The sequence below is a fragment of the Danio rerio genome, chromosome 9 (assembly GCF_049306965.1).
Source record: "Danio rerio strain Tuebingen ecotype United States chromosome 9, GRCz12tu, whole genome shotgun sequence".
Classification (NCBI taxonomy): domain Eukaryota; kingdom Metazoa; phylum Chordata; class Actinopteri; order Cypriniformes; family Danionidae; genus Danio; species Danio rerio.
The window spans coordinates 23,887,137-23,910,416 of NC_133184.1; the positions used below are offsets into that span (position 1 = coordinate 23,887,137).

The following is a 23,280-nucleotide window of genomic DNA, read 5'->3' on the forward strand; positions in this document are numbered from 1 at the left end:
CATTTTCTCACAGCACTAAGGAAATGTTTCAAGGAGACCCTAAAACTTGATGGACACGGCTATTTAGGCTAATATATACCAAAGAGTCGGAAATCTGGATATTAATATAAACTTCACTGAGCAATAGTCATGGCACAGCAATGTCCATCACATTTTTGGGTCCCCTTGAAATATTTCCATTGTGTTCTGATCTCTTTGTGTAGTGATAGTGCATTGTGAGGATTTGCAGGACATGTGCTGTCAAACGGAAAATATTTTCTTAATTTGCTGATGTTTTGTGCAATTGCATGTTTTTTTCCTAAATGGCAGCATGTTAAGCTCTCTCGGCCACCGTACCTACCTGCATGAAGAGTTATTTTATTTTATTCTCACTTATATCTCATTTTGCCTTAGTAGCTCGCCACACAAAAAGAGCACCACCATATCTAAAGGTCTGGTAGGTTTGCAGTTGAGATGTATGGATGCACCTGATCCTGAATTCAAAGAATTACTTATGAAGATATTTTGATATTTTAACCTTTTATAGAGCAACTGGAGCATTATTGAGATCTTGTCATTTGTATTGTGCATTTGGAGATAAACTAGGCAAAATTTAGATTCGGCAGTTTGATTCTACCCAACACATTGCACAAATTAACAACAAGTTAAAGTCAGAAATATTAACCCCGCTGAATTTTTAGCCCCGTTTATTTTTTCCCCAATTTCTGTTCAATGGAGAGGAGATTTTTCAACACATTTCTAAACATAATAGTTTTAATAACTCTTTTCTAATAGCTGATTTATTTTATCTGTGCCATGATGACAATACATAATATTTGACTAGATTTTTTAAGACACTTATATACAGCTTAAAGTGACATTTAAAGGGTTAATTAGGTTATAAAAGTATTAAAATAACATATACTATCATTTTTCTATTCTTTTGACAAAATAGTGACAAATATTTTCAAAACATAATTTTGGGCTGAAATTGTTTTATTGAAACTCTAGTACCAAGAGTCCATGATACGCCTCATGCTCATGAACCTCATGCCACCATAGTTGCTGAAGTTCCTGTACTGCCCAGGCCCGAAGTGCCACATCCTGCCTCTGTAGTGGGGCTGGTCATAAAAGAGCCAGTGGCCGTCCATCACATGACAGGACTGGCAGTGAGACATACGGTAACGATCCATGACGTTGTCACAGTCATCCATCATCTCGTACATCTGACCTCCGAAGTTCTCCCTCTCATAGATCCTCATTCTGTAGGATCCCCTGTGCTGTAGTGGAAGAGTTCATCATTTTCAAGTTTATTAAGCAGAACATTTTATGCACAAAAAGGGGGATTTATTTGTATCTAATATAAGCTTAAACTTTAACTCACCATGGGGATCATACGGCAGGACCTGATGCAGTTGTTCATTCCAAACATAGACATATAATCAGCATACTCTCCCCTCCTGAAGAAATATCCACTTCCCATGTAGTTGGGCTGATCGTACATCATCCAGCAACCACTGTCCACTCTGCAAGAGTGACAGCGGCTCATGTAGGAGGAGAAGTCACCACAGTCGCCCATACACTCATAGGAGCGACCCTGGAAGTTTCTGTCCTCAAAGAAGGTGACCTAAAAATTTCAAATATAATGTTTTTGTTATGAAAATTTAAACAAATTGAAATATATCATTTTAGTTTTACTGTTTGGAGTGGGTGATAGAATGAGATTTACCTTCATGTTTGCACTGGATTATTCTCAGTGGTTTCACAAGGGAGAAGCTGATTCTGGCTGTTGACTGACTACTGTCAACTGTCCTTTTATACAAGACCAAGACTAAAGACTACACAGCTCCTATTGTTGCTTAGTTCCTGACTATGCAAGTTGGTATAGAGACCTTTCTAGTTAAGGCTTGGTATGTAGTTCTCAGTACTCTGATTTATTTGGATTTTTAAAAGTATTTAAAGAGGTATTTAGCTAGAAAAAACAATTAATTTATTCTAGCAAATCATAGTGCAATTCAATAAATACAATATTTCTCTTTTTCATATTTTTATGGTTCAGTTTTCTATCACAGGGAGTTATGAAATCATTTGAAAGTCTGGTCTTGGTCTACTTGAAGGAAATCACTAGAACCTTGTTGGATCCTTTTTAGTCTATCATCTATCTACAGCCTCTTATCAGAGGTAAAAACAAATATATAATATATATATTAGTAATTAACAAAATAAGAATCTGTCAACATGGTGGGATCAGAAAATTAATCTTGAAAAATAATGGCCTGATATAAAGGTGGAAGTCAAGTAGAAAACTACTGAACACCAGCAAAATGTGGACAGAACAGGTGGTGGAACAGGAACTGTTGAGCTTACACCCTATGAGCAGAGAGTTACCTTGATTAATAAAAATAAAACATTCTCTAAAACATAATTAAGGAGCAGAGTCAACATCACTTTTAAAATGTCTTTATTTGTACTTAGAAGTTGTAACAGCGCCCTGAGCCCAGGATTTTCACTGCTATTACCGATGTGCATCTCTGGAGAAATCAAGTAAACAAATTATCTCATCCCAACCTTGCCATTTGTAAGGATGTATAGTTCATGCACGCACTCAGTCCACCCTGAGACAATATTTGTTTGCCATAGTTATGCACTATATATTACTGCACATTTATTGAATATAAATGTGTCAGATTCATGTATACAAATTTTTCTTCAGATGTCACATACATGTGTAGCGATGTGTATGCTTGCTCTGACGAGCTATCATCACAAATTTCAGTTCAAAATTAGACCCTTTTTATTTTGCTTGTGTAAATTTTAAGTGGGACATTAATAAATGTAAGTTATATAACATTGTTTATATGTAAAAAAAAAAAAAAAAAAAAGGTTTTGAGCTGTCTTTTTGTTTTTCTCTCAGTTTTCATTTGTTTTTGTTTAGTATGAGCTCTGTGATCTTCTCGTTTTTGTAATTTATTAATTCATATTATTCAGCTCCTAATGCAGCCCTTGGTACACTTCTAGGTTCAGTTTTTTACCTGCTGTGCTGGACTATCTTGATCCACTGGTATAATAAAATAAGAATCTCCTCATTCCTTAGGATGCTGAACCACTCTATATAGAGTAGAATTCCACGTATCCTGAATCTTATTATGCGCCTCACACCATGTTGCATGTTTAAACCAGTTCACTTTCCGCATGCTCATAACAGTAATCTTGGATTTATGACTTTGATCTCTGAGATGCCTCCTAGATTCCAGCTGCCTGCTAACATGCTTTTAAGGCTCTTCTAACAACTCCTGATGCTTTTTTTAAACAGGTCTTCTATTGGCTGTTCTTCTACCTCCTGTACCTTCTTTTCCAATACAACATCAACAAGCAAAGTCCTCAGATGGAAAAATTCGAAGACAGCATGACTATGTCATGTAAGGCTCCTTCAAACACAGCCTTAAAATGTGTCCTTTATTTACTAGATAATGAAGGACACAACCTGTGGAAGAGTATGACATGTCAAACTAAAGAGTGATTTTATTGAGTTTACATTTTTATGTGTATATGTATGGACCAAAGGAAATATATTTCCAACTTCTGTAAACCTTGCTTTGCCTTCAAATTGCTTAAACAAGTTTTAATATCACTAGGAAAAGTCATTACAAATTTTATTAGTGCTTAACAGTTTTAAGGGTCCATTTATTAGTCCTATGACGGAACCAACAGTATGGGCGAAGGTTAATTGCATGTAAACCTTTTAGCACATGTGAAAATAAATATTTTTATTTGGTTAAAAATTATTTTAATTTGTTTCCAACTCCGAATTTAATCTCAAATAATAATTTATTATTTAAATTTTGATTCATCCAATTCAAGCTGATTAACTAATAGGTTGTGATTTCACCTGATTTAGATTGATTAATCTAATAAATCCTTATTTTTAGTTAATAGTTCATTGTTTACCCAAAGTTACTTGGAGTCTGTATGCTGGCCAGTTCCATCTGCTCACGGACACATCCTCGCTAGTTCTGGTACTGTATCGAGGAGACTGACAAGGAGGGATCCATTATGCAGTATTTATTAATCACAACTTCACTCAAACACACAATATGCACCTGAGTGCACACACACATCCACAGTAGTAGTAATGGTTTCAAGAATGACGATGAAAAGACACAGAGTGAGTTACCAGGCATGAGTAGAGGGCAATGAGCGTGAATCAGAGTCTGTGTATCAGGCTTGGGTCGAGGGCAGGCAGCGAGAATCAAAGTCCGTGTATCAGGCTTGGGTCGAGAGCAGGCAGCGAGAATCAGAGTCCGTATATCAGGCGTGGGTCGTGGGCAGGCAGAAGGCGAAGCAAAGTAAGAGACAGGCTGGAGTCGTAAACAAGAGATCAGGCTGGATATAACGCTCAGTAATGCTGGCCGGGGCTGAACAAGACTTCGCACTGACTGAGTGTTTGAGTGCGGCTTATAAGTGGTACGTGGGTCGTTAGCCTGATTCAGATCAGGTGTATGCGCAATCAGTGTAGATGGATGATGTAATGCTAAAAGTCCGGAGATGGTGGCCTCTGCTGGCCAGCGAGGGGAATGACCGGGACCGAGTCGGTGACAGGTACTTAGATGGAGAATATAACTGTAAACTAATTTCCTTTAAGTAATAATAGGCTGCGGGTGAAGCAGTGGCGCAGTAGGCAGTGCTGTCGCCTCACAGCAAGAATGTCGCTGGGTCACCTTTTTCGAGCCTAGGCTCAGTTGACGTTTCTGTGTGGAGTTTGGAGTCTCCCTGTGTTTGCGTGGGTTTCCTCCACAGTCCAAAGACATGCAGTACTGGTGAATTGGGTAGGCTAAATTGTCTGTAGTGTGTGTGATTGTGTGTGTAGATGTTTCCCAGAGATGTGTTGTGGCTGGAAGGGCGTCCGCTGCGTAAAAACTTGCTGGATAAGTCGGCGGTTCATTCCGCTGTGTCGACCCTGGATAGATAAAGGGACTAAGCCGATGAATGAATGAATAATAGGCTGCCCCATGCTTGCTCATACTTAAAGAAAGTTTGATTTAGTCACTAGAATATATCATACTAAGTCAGTGATTGTCAGAAATCAACAGGTCTCTAATGCTGTGACTATGCTCCATCCATTGAGTCTGAATGTATGACTAATCCTGGTCCCATAATGGTACCTCAAAGGTACTTTTTAGGTACATTTGGGTACTAATATGCTCCTTTTAGGTACAACTCTGGACTCTTTGGGTCCCCCAGACACTTCTGCACATTTCCCTTAAATACTCAAATTACTATCAATTCAAGACAATAAAAGCTTCACCAAAAGCCTTGCCTGGTCATAAGTTGATTTGAAGACAATTTTCCCTGGAGTGGAGCATCTGGGAGTGGAGATTGTATCAAAATCAAAACCCAAATTAGCAGATATAAGGGAGATTGTAACATATTACAGTGAAATTAAGACCACTTTACCAATCATACAGAGACATTTAAAATGATACCAAACATGAATATAGAGCCACAAGATACACCAAATTAAAAACATAGACATTCTGTGGTGCTAGTCTTGTGCAAAAGGTATAGTCCAAGGCAAAGAGAGGGGCTCAGGATGCATGAGCAAGACAACCTGAACAAACTGGTTTCCTAGCTGATCTTCTCAGATTAAAAAGTTTATTGTTTTAGTGCCTGACCTTCTTCATTCTTGTGTCATGTGGAGTTCCATAACAGTTTTCAGAGTTTAATATTATGGAGAGATTTAGCCATCCTTACACAGCAGCTGTTACAGTGACAAGATCCTTCCTCTGTAGGTTACATCGTCTCATTTCAAAATGCTCGGTTCAGCCTGTGTGGACTTCAAAAGACTCACCTTTGAAGTCTGCATCCTTCGGAGGATGCAGCCTCTGAAATAAGACACACCTATTGTCTACATTTATGACACCACTTCCTTATGTCTTTTCCCATATATGGCCAATAATAGTGTGACCACATCATCTGTCAAGTGTGTTCCACACCTTGACGTCCATAGTTTTCATGAAGACCAGAAAATACATTCCACACTGTAGCAGAGCAAGTTGGTGAACCACCTTACCTCCCTCTGGAACATAAATGCACCTTTACAACACTGCATTCTTTTCATTTTGCAATTCAACTGTCAAATAAGCTCTTTCATCTCTACCCCAAATTCTTTCTGCACCTATGAACTGGGAAATCTATCCTCCTTCAATGTAGCAAAAAAGGTCTTATAACAGGATACTGCTGTTGCAATAAGGCAAGATCTGCACCTGAGCAACATGGAAGAGTACCAGTCACTGAACGATAACACACAGTTTCTGTATATTGCTTCCTTCCCCTTGGGCCTCAGATTTCCGTGGCTCTATTTATTTACCGGACAATGCATCCAAATCCAAGGCTGATACTTCAAAGTTAATGTAAATGTAGCTAAATGGGCAGCCAACCTCTTTTTAGCTGCACCCAGTTTTGCTGTGTTGCAGTTGATTACTGTCAGTTTACACTGTACAAGATGTACCTAACAGGTATTCTCCAAATATTTCAGACACTGCCCACTGAAGTCCAAAAAAACTCATAGAACTATAATTCTGCATGTTTCTTTTAGAGGGTCTAAAGTCCCCTACTCGCAAATTCCAAGGTGCAGGAATTACACTTACAGTATTATTAACAGTTTGAGAGGTGAGACTTTGCAACAAAGTCATACTTGCATGCTATTTCTCACTGACTATTCAGTGTAGCTCAGTAAAGAATATAGGGACTGTGTCACAGATTATCATTATTTAAAAATTAACCAATGTGCAAATATAAAACCTCAGTAAAGCAAGCTAGGCAGAATAGTGCTATGTTCCTATATTTTGTAATTAAACTAAATTAAAATCAGAACTTATTAATATTGATAGTCTCTAAACATAGATTCTATGAGGCACTAAAAAAAGAACTTGGTGCATTGCACAACCCAAAGGGCATCCTAATGAAGTGCAAAAAGCCGTCTTTGCCTTGTCCCTTTTAGCAACCTCAATCTGACTATAACCACTAGCTAGGTATAATGTTGAAAACCATTTTCCGCCCAAAAAGAACATCTAAGGACTTTTCTATCCATGTCAATTGGAAATCATCTTTTCTGGTTTTTGTATTTAACTGCTGATAATCAACATACATTTTAAGTTCCCCATCATTCTTTTGTACCAACACAATTAGTGACAAATAGCACTTTTTCTAAAATACAGCTATCCAACGACTGTTAAGTATGAGCCCTTGCATCTTCATACTGTAAGGGGTGAATGCAGTGATAAGGCTGATGGACTGGAGTTTTATCTTAGAGAGGAATTTCTTGAGGTATCTACTTGGAACACCCTGACATAGCAAACTTAAATTAAAAAAAAAAAAACATCTGCCTTTCAACTGCTCATACTCTTCCAAAAGAGGGAAATCTATTTCTTCTTTATTCACACGCTTAATTTGTTGAGAAGTTACAAAAGTCAAAGGTCTATTATTTATACCCCTCCCAGATAACTCAGCTTGTTGGTCTTGTTTAGCCACTATATTAGCTGTACAACTTTTGCAAACCCTTACGTTTAGTCAACCAAGCATGAGAAAAATGAACATTGGTTACAGGTTCATAAGAAATTCTCCTCTCAACTGAAGATACTAACAACTCATCTGGTTACCCACCATCCTCAAAATGTAGTGGTTCTACTAAAATTGTAAGTTACTTTCACTTTATATCTTTCCAATATAATTACTACAGCTTATTCAGCCTCACAACGCCAGTCTCCATCCAGGAGTAGCTTTCTGCTTGTTAGGGATATCAAAAAGTTTAGAACCATGCTGGTAAATTAACTACTGGTAGAAGTATTTAATGACATTCAACATATTAAATTCGAAGTTTTAATTTTTTCTATACTGTAATTGAGAACCCATAGGATCTTTTACCACCAGGAGACCAATAGCTGGCATACAATTTCCAAAAACTGTCATTTTCAGATTTAAATAACCCAAATAGGACAATTTTAAACCATTTCCTTCTCAAAAAATTCACAAGGTTAGCAAAATAGTTCTTATAGCAACTCTTTGTTACAGTTGTAACAATTGAACATGTATCTAGCATTGATGGAATCAATACATCTTTGAACCTAACTTCTACTGCTTGAAAATCAATAACAAATGTAAGTGAGGCTACTAAATCAGAGCCTAATTATACCCCTACCAATGCACAGTGGCTCTGCACACTGGTAGGTTCCACAGCATTTTTTTCATTGATTCTGGCACCTCTTTCAGGTAGGATGAGCCCTTTACAGAACAGGACATCAAAGACGCATTAGCATTGCAGAATGGGAAAAGCCCAGGGTCAGATGGTTATCCTTTTTTAAGGCATTTGCTGATAAGCTCTCTCCACTATTTTTAATTTTGTTTAATGACTCATTAGAATCTTGCACGCTCCCTCTAACTTTTTAGACAGGCTCTTTTTTAAGACACTAAAAGATCCCCTTTCCTGTAGTAAATACTGCCCTCTCAATTTAATGCTAGTGAAAAATAGTAACTAGTCACAGTTACTAGCTTCTTCATTCAAAAAGTATCTCAATTACTAGTAATCTACTATTACTATTACAGACATTTTTCTTAGATTGCAAAATTGCCCATTATGCTTTGCTTGTGTAGGGATGCTAAGAACTTCCAGTCGCCAACTGATGTGTATATACAGTCACATTTGGACAGCTTTGAAATGATAATTGAAATGTAATCCACTCAAAATGCTATTGAAACCCATTTTCGGAGCTCAAATTACCTATTGTAAATGCTGTAAACAGAAGTTCTAAACATTCTACCGGAAGACGCTGGTCACTGTGGCGCAGCAGTCATGCAGCAGTCAAGAAAAAGGTCCATAGATAACGATAAATGTTAAGCATTAAAAAACTAAAAAATTAAATCTAAGAGCAATTTATAAACTAACCACAATATAAGAGTTGCATGTCAGCAACTTATGGAAAGTAAGCTGTTTGTAACTACAGTGCAAAATCTGCTCTTTTATCAACATATGTTTTATGTATGTATGTGTAATTTTAAAAAAATCACAGCATGCAACTGTTGTGATCACTCACTGTTGTGAGCGGTGTTGCATGCAGTGGAGATTACTTAATGTATCCTGCTGAACTCCCTATCAACTCCTGCCACATCTGACAACAATCCGAACACTGACACACACACACACACACATACTGTAGCTGAAACTTATGATTACTGATTACAAAGACTATTTAAACACCTCACATTCACACATACACTGCTGAGTCTTGTATAGCTGTTGATACAACTCTGTAAGTGGTTTTCTACGTTTCTCGCCATCCTGTGTTTTTGACTTTAGGACGGTTTATGTTGTGTTCTGGATTCTTTGCTGCCTGCCCTGAACTTTTTACCTGTGTTATGAATTATGCTACTAGTTCTCTCTTGCTGTTAATGCTGGTTTTCAACCTCTTCCTGCTTGACCATTCTCATAATAAAGCTGTGTTTGGAACCCCTGTCTACATGTCTCTCCATCGCAACAGAAACATTATGCAGTTTATATAACATAAATGTTCTGAAATATAACAAATGTGTGCAAATGTGTGCTTATTTTTATCAAACAACAACACATGCTTACTAGCAAGGACCTGAATGAATGTTTGAGTTAAGTTTTAGCCTACATAAGAAGACGTCTCTTAAACCTTAACCAGTAAGACAGTTTGTTTACCTCTGGAGAAATTGCTAGACTTCCCTGGCTAGCATTTCTTTCAACTGGTGCACTGGATGGAATAGCTGTGTTTTTCATCAGAGAATTTTCCTTTATTGTGGGAAATTCTTTGAGAATAGTACATCCTTCATTTTAGATGCAAAATCTTGGTGTCATCTTTGATCCTCAACTTTGAACTTTTGATAAAGATTTCTTTTTGTCATCTTAAGAACATTACACAGTTCAAATCTTTTCTTTAATTTTGCTGATGGGGAAAAGCTTATACATGTCTTTATTACATCAAGATTGGACTACTGTAATGTCTTGTTTTCTGGCCTTCCAGCCAAATCTCTAAACAGCTTATAGTAAATTCAGAATTCTGCTGGTTGAGTGCTTATTCATTCTTCTCCATGGGAACACGTTACATCTGTGCTAAGATTACATAACGTGTGAAACAAATAGACTATTCTTTTGTTGTTCCTGCAGTAATCATTAATAAACTGATACATTTCTCATGAGTTATACATTAAGTCATAATTATCTGTACATTAGCTAATCATTAATTAATGCATATTTGTGCACCCATTTTGTAAAGTGTTATCATGCAAAATTGCAAGTGGATATCATACATATATGAATAGTTTTGAATTATTTACGATTCTCCTTTTTTTTGTTTTCATTAAGTAGTGACACATTTCTAGAACAGATTTTTTAGTGTTGCATAAAAATTACTTTATTGAAACGCTAGTACCAAGAGTCCATGATACGCCTCATGCTCATGAACCTCATGCCACCATAATTGCTGAAGTTCCTGTATTGTCCAGGCCCGAAGTGCCACATCCTGCCTCTGTAGTGGGGCTGATCGTAAAAGAGCCAGTGGCCGTCCATCACATGGCAGGACTGGCAGTGAGACATGCGGTAACGATCCATAATGTTGTCACAGTCATCCATCATCTCGTACATCTGACCTCCAAAGTTCTCCCTCTCGTAGATCCTCATTCTGTAGGATCCCCTGTACTGTAGTGAAACAGAAGTCTGTTATTTTCAAGTTTATAAGGCAGAAAATCTTAAGCAGAAAAATGTATTCATCTGTATCTTATATAAGCTTAACATTGGGCTCACCATAGGGATCATACGGCAGGACCTGATGCAGTTGTTCATTCCAAACATAGACATGTAATCAGCATACTCTCCCCTCCTGAAGAAATATCCACTTCCCATGTAGTTGGGCTGATCGTACATCATCCAACAGCCACTGTCCACTCTGCAAGAGTGACAACGGCTCATGTAGGAGGAGAAGTCACCACAGTCGCCCATACACTCATAAGAGCGACCCTGGAAGTTCCTGTCCTCAAAGAAGGTGACCTAAAAAATTTAAATGTAATGTTTTTGTTATGAAAAGTTAAACCAAGCAAAATTGTTTTTGAGTTTCACTGTATGGAATGGGTGCTAGTATGAGGTTTACCTTCATGTTTGTGCTGTCAGTGGTTCCACAAAGGAGAAGCTAAAGCTGATTCTGGCTGTTGACTGACTGCTGTCACCTGTCCTTTTATACAAGACCAAGACTAAAGACTACACAGCTCCTATTGTTACTCAATTCCTGACTATGCAAGTTGGCATAGAGACCTTTCTAGCTATTGTCACGTTCCGGTAAAGGGAAAAAGGAGCAAGGACCCAAGCGCAGAGTGAAGTAGGATTTATTATTAAAAAATAAAATAAAAGGCAAAAATAAACAACCCCGAGGGGGAAAACACTACTAAAACACTACTACAACAAACAATAAATCAAACAAACAAACTTGACTGGGCAGGCACAACAAGGCAGGACTGGACACAGCAAGACAGGTAAACATCGACTACATATAATGACGAACTCGCAAAGGACTGAAAACATGAGGGGGATTATAAAGCAAAAAGTAAATTGACACACAGGTGAACATGACAAACTAATAATGGGTTAACAAGGAGGGTGGGACTAGACAATAGACGGGAGAGCGCATGACACAGAGAGACAATACAAGCCATGCGCTCACATAACACAACACTGAAGCACACGACAAAAGCACGTGACCACAATGTAAACACCGAGCCACGTGCTTTGACAAAAGACGCAAGACACGAGCACACGATGAATGAACTCACCATGCGCTCACATATGCAGCATGCATGCTTCATCCCAGCGCCGACCAAAACCGAAACCAACAAGACTGAGACGCTGGGAATGAAACACCATGCTGCTGACAGACGAAAACACAAACACGAGTACAAGAGCGCACGCGTCTGAGGGACGCAGAGCGCGCACGCGGCCGCGTCAAGCAGGAGCGCGCACACTCTGCGTACACCCACGACGGCGCGCGCGCACACAGAGACAGAAACAGGACCGGACACGAGTAGTGTCAGAGATCCGCCACCAAAACAAGATTTTACAAGATCAGAGTGGCAGAACCCTGACACTACCCCCCCCCAAAAGGGACGCCACCTGGCGTCCCTAAAGGGAACATCCAACAAGGTACAAGACAGACAAGAAACACCACAAGACAACAAAACAGGCAACATCAACAAACACAAGACAGGGAGGTGAACAGGCAAGACATGAAGGGGGGGAGGGAGGGGAGCCAAGTCAGACCCAACAAGACAAACAAGGGAGGGATGGGAGGGCAAAACCAGGGAGGATCAGGAGGGACAGTCCAGGACAGGTGCAATGGGTCAGGGACCCCGGCAGGGAACCAGGGTGGAGCCGGAGGATCAGTCCAGGGTGGCAGAGGCATGCTCCAAGGTGGAGCAGGAGGGACAACCCAAGGAGGATCGGCCTGGGATAGCAAGGCAGGAGGCCTGTAGGGAGCTGGCTGGGATGAAGGCCTGTGGGGAGCCGGCTGGTCTAGAGGCGACTTAACTAAAGCCGGCGGGACTGAAGACCAGAGGGGAGCCGGCGGGACTGAAGACCAGAGGGGAGCCGGCGGGGCTGAAGACCAGAGGGGAGCCGGCGGGGCTGAAGACCAGAGGGGAGCCGGCGGGGCTGAAGACCAGAGGGGAGCCGGCGGGGCTGAAGACCAGAGGGGAGCCGGCGGGGCTGAAGACCAGAGGGGAGCCGGCGGGGCTGAAGACCAGAGGGGAGCCGGCGGGGCTGAAGACCAGAGGGGAGCCGGCGGGGCTGAAGACCAGAGGGGAGCCGGCGGGGCTGAAGACCAGAGGGGAGCCGGCGGGGCTGAAGACCAGAGGGGAGCCGGCGGGGCTAGGAGCCGGGCTGGGGCCGGCTGGGCAAGACATCTGGGGTGCGCCGGCAGGGCAAGATGTCTGGTTGGGGCCGGCAGGGAAAAGAGCCGGGCTGGGGCCGGCAGGGCAAGACGTCTGGTTGGGACCGGCAGGGCAAGGAGCCGGGCTGGGGCCGGCAGGGCTAGACATCTGGTAGGTGCCAGCAGGGAAAGACGTCTGGTAGGTGCCGGCAGGGAAAGACGTCTGGTAGGTGCCGGCAGGGAAAGACGTCTGGTAGGTGCCGGCAGGGAAAGACGTCTGGTAGGTGCCGGCAGGGCAAGGTGCCAGGCTGGAGCCGGTTGGGCAAGACGTCTGGGTGGTGCCGGCAGGGCAAGGAGCCGGGCTGGGGCCGGCAGGGCTTGACGTCTGGGTGGTGCCGGCAGGGAAAGGAGCTGGGCTGGGGCCAGCTGGGCAAGACGTCTGGGAGGTGCCGGCTGTGCAAGACGTCTGGTTGATGCCGGCAGGGCAAGAAGCCAGGCTGGTGCCGGCAGGGCTAGACGTCTGGTTGACGCCGGCAGGGCAAGACGTCTGGGTGGTGCCGGCAGGGCAAGGAGCCGGGCTGGGGCCGGCAGGGCTTGACGTCTCGGTGGTGCCGGCAGGGAAAGGAGCTGGGCTGAAGCCGGCAGGGCAAGGAGCCGGGCTGGGGCCAGCTGGGCAAGACGTCTGGAAGGTGCCGGCTGTGCAAGACGTCTGGTTGATGCCGGCAGGGCAAGAAGCCGGGCTGGTGCCGGCAGGGCTAGACGTCTGGTTGACGCCGGCAGGGCAAGACGTCTGGGTGGTGCCGGCAGGGCAAGACGTCTGGGTGGTGCCGACAGGGCAAGGAGCCGGACTGGGACCGGCACTGAGCTGCGCTCTGGGGCTGGAGCCGACACTGGAGGGCGCTCTGGGGCTGGAGCCGACACTGGAGGGCGCTCTGGGGCTGGAGCCGACACTGGAGGGCGCTCTGGGGCTGGAGCCGACACTGGAGGGCGCTCTGGGGCTGGAGCCGACACTGGAGGGCGCTCTGGGGCTGGAGCCGACACTGGAGGGCGCTCTGGGGCTGGAGCCGACACTGGAGGGCGCTCTGGGGCTGGAGCCGACACTGGAGGGCGCTCTGGGGCTGGAGCCGACACTGGAGGGCGCTCTGGGGCTGGAGCCGACACTGGAGGGCGCTCTGGGGCTGGAGCCGGCACTGCAGCAGAGGTCTTCCTCTTTAACCTCCGCTTTTGAGTGCGGGTCAGCCCTTGCGGGCTGGACATGTGTTGGGAGGTGGCGCTGGTGTAAGGGATCCTCTTCTCTTGAAGGATCACTCTCTCCTTTAGCTGCAGAGCAGAGGGCAACAGAGAGCTGGGATTGGGATGTTCGCCATAAGCAGCCTGATGAACCAAATGCTCCACAAACTGATGGTAAGATAGCCCTCCCAATTTCAGCATCTGCTGGATATTGAGGGGCTTGTCGAGGGCATAGTTAAGGAGGTTCACCAGGGCTTGATCATTAAACCCCAGCCCCTCTGCTGCCACACAAAATTTAGCCGCAAAACTTTCCACCTTCATGCCACGTTGCCGCAGCGACTGCAGACTGATGAGCTGCAGTATGCGGCTGGAGAAGGGGCTGTCTTCACTCTGCTGGGTCCTCATTTTTGGCGAGTTCGTACTGTCACGTTCCGGTAAAGGGAAAAAGGAGCAAGGACCCAAGCGCAGAGTGAAGTAGGATTTATTAATTAAAAAATAAAATAAAAGGCAAAAATAAACAACCCCGAGGGGGAAAACACTACTAAAACACTACTACAACAAACAATAAATCAAACAAACAAACTTGACTGGGCAGGCACAACAAGGCAGGACTGGACACAGCAAGACAGGTAAACATCGACTACATATAATGACGAACTCGCAAAGGACTGAAAACATGAGGGGGATTATAAAGCAAAAAGTAAATTGACACACAGGTGAACATGACAAACTAATAATGGGTTAACAAGGAGGGTGGGACTAGACAATAGACGGGAGAGCGCATGACACAGAGAGACAATACAAGCCATGCGCTCACATAACACAACACTGAAGCACACGACAAAAGCACGTGACCACAATGTAAACACCGAGCCACGTGCTTTGACAAAAGACGCAAGACACGAGCACACGATGAATGAACTCACCATGCGCTCACATATGCAGCATGCATGCTTCATCCCAGCGCCGACCAAAACCGAAACCAACAAGACTGAGACGCTGGGAATGAAACACCATGCTGCTGACAGACGAAAACACAAACACGAGTACAAGAGCGCACGCGTCTGAGGGACGCAGAGCGCGCACGCGGCCGCGTCAAGCAGGAGCGCGCACACTCTGCGTACACCCACGACGGCGCGCGCGCACACAGAGACAGAAACAGGACCGGACACGAGTAGTGTCAGAGATCCGCCACCAAAACAAGATTTTACAAGATCAGAGTGGCAGAACCCTGACAGCTATAGCTTGGTATATAGTTCTTAGTACTCAAAATTATTTGGATTTTTTATTCTTTTACAGTACTGTATTGATGATGTACAAGTAAATATAACTAAAAGTATTATTTCTTAGCTAGATGAAATTGTATCTATGCTAGCAAACCTACAAAACTATTAAAAAATAGTAGTGCAATTCTATATATACAGTATTTACATGTATCATATTTTTGTTAGGGACCAAGCACTGAAGGTGTGTAGGCACCTATTGTATCCATTCCAGTTGTTCTTCTTCTTATTCTTCCAGAATCTTCTTCCGCTCTGGAAGTCTATGGCAGCCTTTGACCTGTTTGTGGCATTTGCGCAAACTTTGGCACATTGGTAGAGGACTGTCTGATCTTCAACTACAGCAAATTTGGACTCTTTAACTCAAACTCTTTAGTGCTACCACTTGTCCAAATTTACACTTATGATTATCGTTAGAACTTTTAAACCGAATGGGCTACAATAAAAAATAGAAACAAAAAACAACATTTTTTTTTCCTCTGACTCCCTAGCTCAAGCCAATTCAAACGCACTCTATAAAATAATTTTCCATCATACTTTTTTTTTTTTTTTTTTGCTATTTTGAATTTTTTATAAAACCTATTTGAATGAACTCATCCTAGGCCGTTTGTCCAATTTTTACCAAAATTGAATCACTTGATTTGCAGACCATGTTGACCAAAAGTTATGCTATTAAAGTTGATTAGATGAACTATTTTTGATTAACTTGCGAACAAATAAAATTTAAAGAAAAAAGACTTAAGGTGTTATCTCCATAATGATTGATGGATTCACACCAAACTTGGTGTGTGTTATAACAATGGACTGAAGTGAGCTGTAGCGTTTCAGCATACTTCCCCCTAGTGGTCCTCAGATACAAAAAAATGGCTTTTTCTGCTTATAACTTCTTAACCCTTGGTCCAAAGTTTATACAATTCTTTACATCCAGAACTCAAAATAAATAAAGTCAGATTTTCATAGGTAAGCCATTGTAGGCGTCTGCCATTTTGAATTATGTCAAAAAATCGTATGTTTTATGGACGCATTTGCTAATTGTTATGAAACTCGGTATGTATGTTCGGGACTGTGCCCTGAATGCGGTTGAATGTTTCATCACAGGACCACCTTTTGGTAAAATGTTATAACAAAATTTCTAAAAATGCTAAGAACCTTTGACTAATTTTGCCTATTGTTATGAAACTTGTCTTGATACATTCCTTGAGTTGTCCTGAGAATATTGATACCAATTATGCCTTAATTAACTGAACTTCCTGTAACAATTTTGTTTACTGCACTGACAAATGTGGCATGGTGCCAAACTACATCTGAGGAAATCATACAAACTTTGTCAAATAACTTTAGAATAGTTTTGTCTATTGTCATGAGACTTGTCTTGTAGATTCCTTGGATCACTTATATAAATTAGTCCAGATTTTATACTACTTCCTGTCCACCATCTTAAATTAGTTTGAAAATCTGTTGTTTTGAACTCTTTAGATTGTTAGCCCAAGTTCCACCAAATTTGTCTCAGATCATGCTGAATTTTATAGTTGCTCTGTAGCTTGTTGCCGTGCTTGTCTATGATGTGGCCGGTAGGCTGCTCTGCCCCGATAATCGCTGCTTGCAGCTATATTTATATTTTAAATTTTTGAAATAGATAGGTATGGAGATTAAAAGTGATACTTTTTTAGTAGTTTGGGAATGCTCTTTCATCCTTAAATAGGGTCATTTAATGTCAACAAATGTTTTTTGAGTCTAGGACTTTTATGAGTTCTTAGAGGAGAAAGCAGTGGGAAGCTGAGTGGAACTACTGGAAGCACTTGATACTGGAGGGGACCAGCAAGAGAGGGAGGTGTCCGGAAAGGTCTGGGACATCTAGACAGTTGCATATGGCCATAAGAGCAGGAGTCTTGATGGAGGGCACAAGAGTGCAAATGTGCTCAGTGTTATTCAGGTCAATTAAACAGAAGACCATGATGAGCTGTCAGATAAACAAAGCAACAGCTCCTAGGTGATGGACATGGCTGCAGCCTGTAGCTGATTCTCTTAGTTCATTGAAGACTCTGGTTCAAGATCTAAATCAACTCAGGCATTGGTTCTTCAGCATTCAAGGTTTCCATTTGAGGTGGGGTTCTCAAGGAACAATGTCAATATCCTCATGGGAATATATTTCTTTCTCTCTCTCTCTAACTTTGTTTCCTGTCTACATACTTCCATATCTAAATAAAGGCAAAAACACCAAAAATAGATCCCACAAAATTTACATGATTACATATTAAAAAATAGTTAAAACTCTATAAATTAAAGAAAAGGAGACATGAACCAGCAAATGTTTTAAACGTTTTAATAAAAATAACTTAGGTGGACAGATAGAAACCTAACCAAACATGTTGTCCCCGGCCTGGTACTCTTTAAAACTTCCTCTGTCATCCTCCTTCCAGAGCTCCTCCCCATAGTGGCCAGGTTATGCTCATCACCACTTGCCTCGCTCCATTCCCATGGCTCTCGACCATGCTCCCTTATGACAGCAATCACATCTTTTGTGCTTAAAGAAATATGTTGTTTTTTGTTTGAGTTTCAAAAGAGCACAGCTTTGATAACATTTATTTGTTTTGCCGTTACTGATTGCCCTCAAAAGGATATTATTTTATTATTACTTATTTTTATTTATGCTATTTATAATTTTTTTGTGCATTTGTCTTGGCTGTCATTTGAGTTTGTGAGAAAACATTTTGCAGTGTTTACATTTTTATTTACCTATACTACTTAATAAATGATTTATCAATATCTATACACAGTGGTGTAAAAGGTTTGCCCCTTACCGATTTGTTTTTTTGCTTATTGTTCACTCTTTAATGTTTTATATCCTCAAACTAATTTAAATATTAGTCAAATATAACACAAGTAACCACATCATGCATTTTTTAAAATTAAGGTTTGATTATTAAGGTAAAACATAAAACAAAACAGCATAGCCCTGTGTGAAAAAAAATGTTTGCCACTAAACCTGATAACTGGTTGAGCCACACTTAGCAGCAGCAACTTCAATGAAACATTGTCAATTGCTTGCAATGAGTCTGTTACAGGTCTGTGGACGGTTTCTGGCCGACTCATTTTTTGCAGATTTGTTGTAATTCAGTTACATTGATGGGTTTTGGAGTGTGGCATAACGTCATTAATTTTTGGGTCTTTGTTTCCGTTCTATCACCAAACGGCATTTGGGCTATAAAAAGGGGAAAACATTTGATACCTGAAAGGCGTCACCTGATGGCCTGCGGTGCCTTGAACGCTCTTCCATCACTTCCAGGACCTGCCGAGGGCACTTGAAAGACTAACATGGTTGGATATTGCTTTGCTTAAAGTGTTTTGCTGTGATTGCCAAGGCTAAAGTGAGTGTAGAGACTGGAAAAGGTAAGGAAGCATTGTCTCTGTAGTTTAATGTTGTTGTTCATGTTATCGATCTTGGAACGATGTATGCCCGCTTCCTTTGTTTTGTTCCGGCTGTGTTTGTTTTGCTGTGCCAGCTGTGTGACTGAAAGCTACGTGATACCTGCCTATTGATTTAACCTTGATCCCCTTCGGTAAGCGGTAGGTTTTCACATGTAGTTGTAAATTGTCTAATAGGAGATTTTACACTTTATACCATAATGATTTTATTTCTTTGTTTATAAGCTAGGTGGCAATCTGTAAAGTGAGCTCCTGTTGGGCGCTCAGCGTTGTTTTGTGGCTGCAGTGCTGTCCTGTTTTCCTAAATTATTTTCTGTTTTCCGGATTTATTTTGTGTTTGGGTTTATTTTGGTTTACACAAAAATAGTTTATTTAACTAATTCCAATTTTTTTTGTTGGTTTATTTATTCATTATTGCTTGTGTTTGGGTCCCATTTCTCCTATTTGGTTCGTTTTGATTGTATACATTCTTATAATGTAAAATCCTAAGTAAATTTTTGTTTTGGCTGGATTTATTAATTAATTCATTTGTTTCTGTTATTTTAATTTATTCATCCAGCTTGTTTTTGATTTGAGATTTGTTTTTTCCATACATTTTGTGCCTTTTTGTGAAGGCCTACTGGGGCTCTGGATTCTCTTCATACTTTAATTTTGTTTATTCTATTGATTCTTGGCTTATTTTCCTTACTTCAGTAATTAATCTGGCTTAAGATTCAACTTTAGGCTTGTTTCCTCTTTTTTATTGTTTAAGAAGGGATTTAATTGTTTTTTGTTTTCCATTGTAAATTCTAATACATAACTTTTGTGCCGAAAAATATGTGGGCAGAAGATTAATTTTATAGGTGATTATTAGGATTTTCCCCACTGTGTGTAGTGATCACAGAGTGTGTGTGTGCCCTTTACACCGTAGAGTGCAGTGTGTTCACTTACAGGAAGTGCAGTCTGGCCACCTTCCCTGGCTGGTGAGCTCTGGCCCTTGGGCACAATTTATGATTGAATGAGCTATGTCAACGTTGCAATATTGGAATATTGGTTCCCCTTGGGATGGGGAACTTCAATGCTATAAGTGGATTTAATCCGCGTATGGGGATTTCTTTTAGAAAGCCTATCGTCTGAAATAATATGTAAACGGGCCAGTGAAATGCCAAATTGAATTGGCAGCGTCAGCTTGCGCACCTAATGCTTGTTGCAATCAATTTAGCATAAAAGCACAGCGAAAGCAAGAGGACGCTAACCTTTTCGCTTCAGAGACTTATACAGCCTTCTGATGCTGCGTTCACACCAGATGCGGCACGCGTGGATAAATTGCGCTATTCGCGCGTAAATAGCCGCATGAAAATTTGAGTTTCTTCATTTGTGCGTCCGCCCTCACCACTCTTGACGGTCGAGCAGCCAGGGGGTATGAGGCAATTCCTTAGGTCGAGCACGCCATTGCAGTCAATCCTTGTCCGCATGGCGCCTCTTCTTGGCGGGGTATGCCTCCTCTCCCTTCCAGAGCCTCCCAAACCCAGAGCTTACAAGGCTGCTGGCCAGGCTGCTTTCAACTTGCTTGCTATGGCCACCTACCAGCGCTACCAAGCGCATGCACTGGCCCAGCTGCACGAGGGTGGGTTTAACCCAAGCTTGCTTCGCGAGCTCCGCACCACAACCGACTATGCTCTTCGGACCTCTAAGTCCACTGCGTGTGCGTTGGGAAGGACGATGTCCACATTAGTGGTTCAGGAGCACCACCTCTAGCTAAACCTGGCTGATATGCATGGAGTCGCTTTCTTGACTTCCCCATATCCCAGGCTGGCCTGTTCGGCCACACCGTCAGTGAATTTACTCAGGAAGAGCAGTCTGATGCGATGGGTAATGTGATCTATCGGCAGGACCATAAGCTCGCTCCGTCGGCCAAGCCATCCTCGCCGAAGGCATTCAAGAGGGGCAATCTCTCGGGAAGTTCTTTTCGGACGTTCTGCCTCAAGCCTGGGGAGGGGCCAGCTTTTAAGCGTAAGCTCTGTTACCCGCCCTCTCAACATGCTCGACCAATGATTTCAGGGCAAAGTTTGAGCGGAAAACTTCCTTTGTCTCGAGGCTGCTCATATGCAAATTTGAGTGTCCACACAAACCATGCGGAGAGGCATTAATTCAGGGCATTAAAGAATGTAAGCAGTGGTGATTATGATCATGCTCTATGCATCATTTGTTGTAAAATGTCAGCAGAAACCCATCGGTACCAAACATGGGGGGGGTTTAAAAGTACATCAACATAATTCCCACACCCTTACATTATTTATGCTCTAAAAAGGCCTAAAGGAACCAGGCATACGGGTTATATGAGGGGTTGTACAGGTAAGAAAAGCCAGAAATTAGATAAAAAGTTTACAAACATAACATTTTAGTTTTGTGCTGATCCAGGATTTCTCAGTCCAATTTCTTTTTGGACTAATGTCCTTGTGTGTGTGTGTGTGTGTGTGTGTGTGTGTTTGTAAGAAGGGGGGGAGACCGGAATGACTTTGAAGTCTCTAGGTCCATCTCTCTGGACAAGCTCTAAATAACGAAAGGTGTCACGGAGGCAGACTTCGTGGAGCCAGTGGTCGTAAACCGTCCTGTCGACTAAAAACCCAGATCCTTTCCTTAAAATCAATAAATAGTTTTACCTATGGACTGTACTTAACAGCACGTGGGCACACACCGAGTCACTGTTACTGTGCTGTGTCGCCGTGCCCTCAGCCCTTGGAACGACCCCTCTTTTCTACAGGTCGCAGTATCTCTAGGACAGGCGTCCAGTCATGTTGTTGTTTCAACAGATGCTTCCAGCATGGGCTGTGGGGCTGTGTGTTGTGGGCATGCAGCTGTGGGCCTGTAGAAAGGAACCCAGTTGCGTTGGCATATCAATCGCCTAGAGTTGTTGGCAGTGTTCTTCCCTCTGTACCGTTTTTTTCCGGTGCTGGAGCAGCAGCACGTGCTGGTCAGGACAGACAGCATGGCGGCGGTGGCGTATATCAACCACATGGGGGGTATTCGCTCCCACCGCATGTCTCAGCTCGCCCGCTGTCTGCTCCTCTGGAGTCATATGCGGCTGAAATCGCTGCTCGCCATTTACATTCCAGGCGAGCTCAACCGTGCAGCCGATGCGCTCTCCAACAGCCTTTGCGTCCCGAAGAATGGAGACTCCACCCCTAGTCTTTTCAGCTGATAAAGGTGCAATTCGGGGAAGCCCAGATCTATCTGTTTGCCTCCCCCAAGAACGCTCATTGCCAGTTGCTTTTTTCCCTGACGCATGCGCAAAAATGCATTTCCTCCATTGAGCCTTCTCGTGCAGTTACTGTGCAAGACCAGGGAGGATGAGGAGCAGGCCTAGCTAGCTGCTAGCTGCGCCCCTCTGGCCCAACCGGACCTTGATGTCAGAACTCTCCCTCCTCGCGGCGGCCCTCCGCTGGCAGATCCCTTTGAGAGAGAACCTACTCTCTCAGGGACAGGACACCATCTGGCACCCTCACCCCGATCTTTGGAACTTCCACGTGTGGTCCTTAAATGCGAGGAAGACTTAGGTAACCAACTTACTGCGGTGGTTAATACCATCACTCAGGCAAGAGCCCCCTCCTCGAGCACGCCTATGCCCTGAAGTGGAGTCTATTCACTGAATGGTCCATCTCTCGCAAAGAAGACCCCTGAAATTGCAAGATTAGCGTTGTGCTTTCTTTAAGAGAAGCTGGAGAGCAGGCTGTCGCCCTCCACACTCAACGTTACATGACTGCCATCTCCGCTCATCATGACACGGTGGCTGGCAGCACCGCGGGAAGGCATAACCTCATCATCCGGTACCTCAGAGCCGCTAGGCGAATAAATCTATCCCGCCCCTCTCTCATGCCCTCTTGGGATCTCGTCCTTGTTCTCACGAGCCTGTGTCAGATCTCTTCGAACCTCGACTCAGTATCCTTAAGATTTCTGTCCTGTAGCCATTTTCTGGTGAGTGACTCGTGCCTGTCATTTGTGCTGGCTTAATCTTATGTTGTCCTGAGACTCCACCATGGATATGTGCCCAAGGTTCCTACCACACCGTTTAAAGACCAGGTAGTGAGCCTGCAAGCGCTGCCCACGGATTAGGCAGACGAATTTGCGAATTTATCTGGACCGCACTCAGAGCTTTTGATCATCTGAGCAGCTCTTCTTCTGTTATGGTGGTCGGCAGCAGGGAAGTGTCGTATCAAAACATAGGTTGGCCCACTGGATAGTGGATGCCATCTCCCTCGCGAGCCGTGTGCCCCAGGAGTGCGTGCGCACTCCACTCGAAGCTTCTCATTTTCTTAGGCGCGTGTATGCGGCGCCTCTGTAACAGACATCTGTAGAGCTGCGGGCTGGGTGACAACTAATAGAGGGTAATACAGGTTTTACAATCTGCGAGTGGAGCCGGTTTCCTCAAGGGTATTAGGTAACCCTTGGTGATTGAG

At 42.9% G+C, this 23,280-nt stretch overlaps 2 protein-coding genes across 2 annotated transcripts; both read right to left on the reverse strand.

Moving 5' to 3' along the window:
- Window positions 1–986: 986 nt before the first annotated feature.
- Window positions 987–1,606, reverse strand: crygm2d7 (crystallin, gamma M2d7; the record flags this gene model as incomplete). The annotated part of the gene is given in 2 exon segments (NM_001045107.1): window positions 987–1,259; window positions 1,364–1,606. Coding segments are annotated over 2 exon segments (516 nt in total), but the record flags the coding sequence as incomplete, so codon positions are not given.
- Window positions 1,607–10,420: 8,814 nt separating this feature from the next.
- Window positions 10,421–11,150, reverse strand: crygm2d3 (crystallin, gamma M2d3). Its single transcript, NM_001080061.1, has 3 exons — window positions 11,142–11,150; window positions 10,799–11,041; window positions 10,421–10,693 (listed from the first exon to the last, which is right to left on the reverse strand). Exons 1-3 carry the CDS (start codon window positions 11,145–11,147, stop codon window positions 10,421–10,423), a joined length of 522 nt encoding a protein of 173 aa, NP_001073530.1. The 5' UTR covers window positions 11,148–11,150.
- Window positions 11,151–23,280: the final 12,130 nt, after the last annotated feature.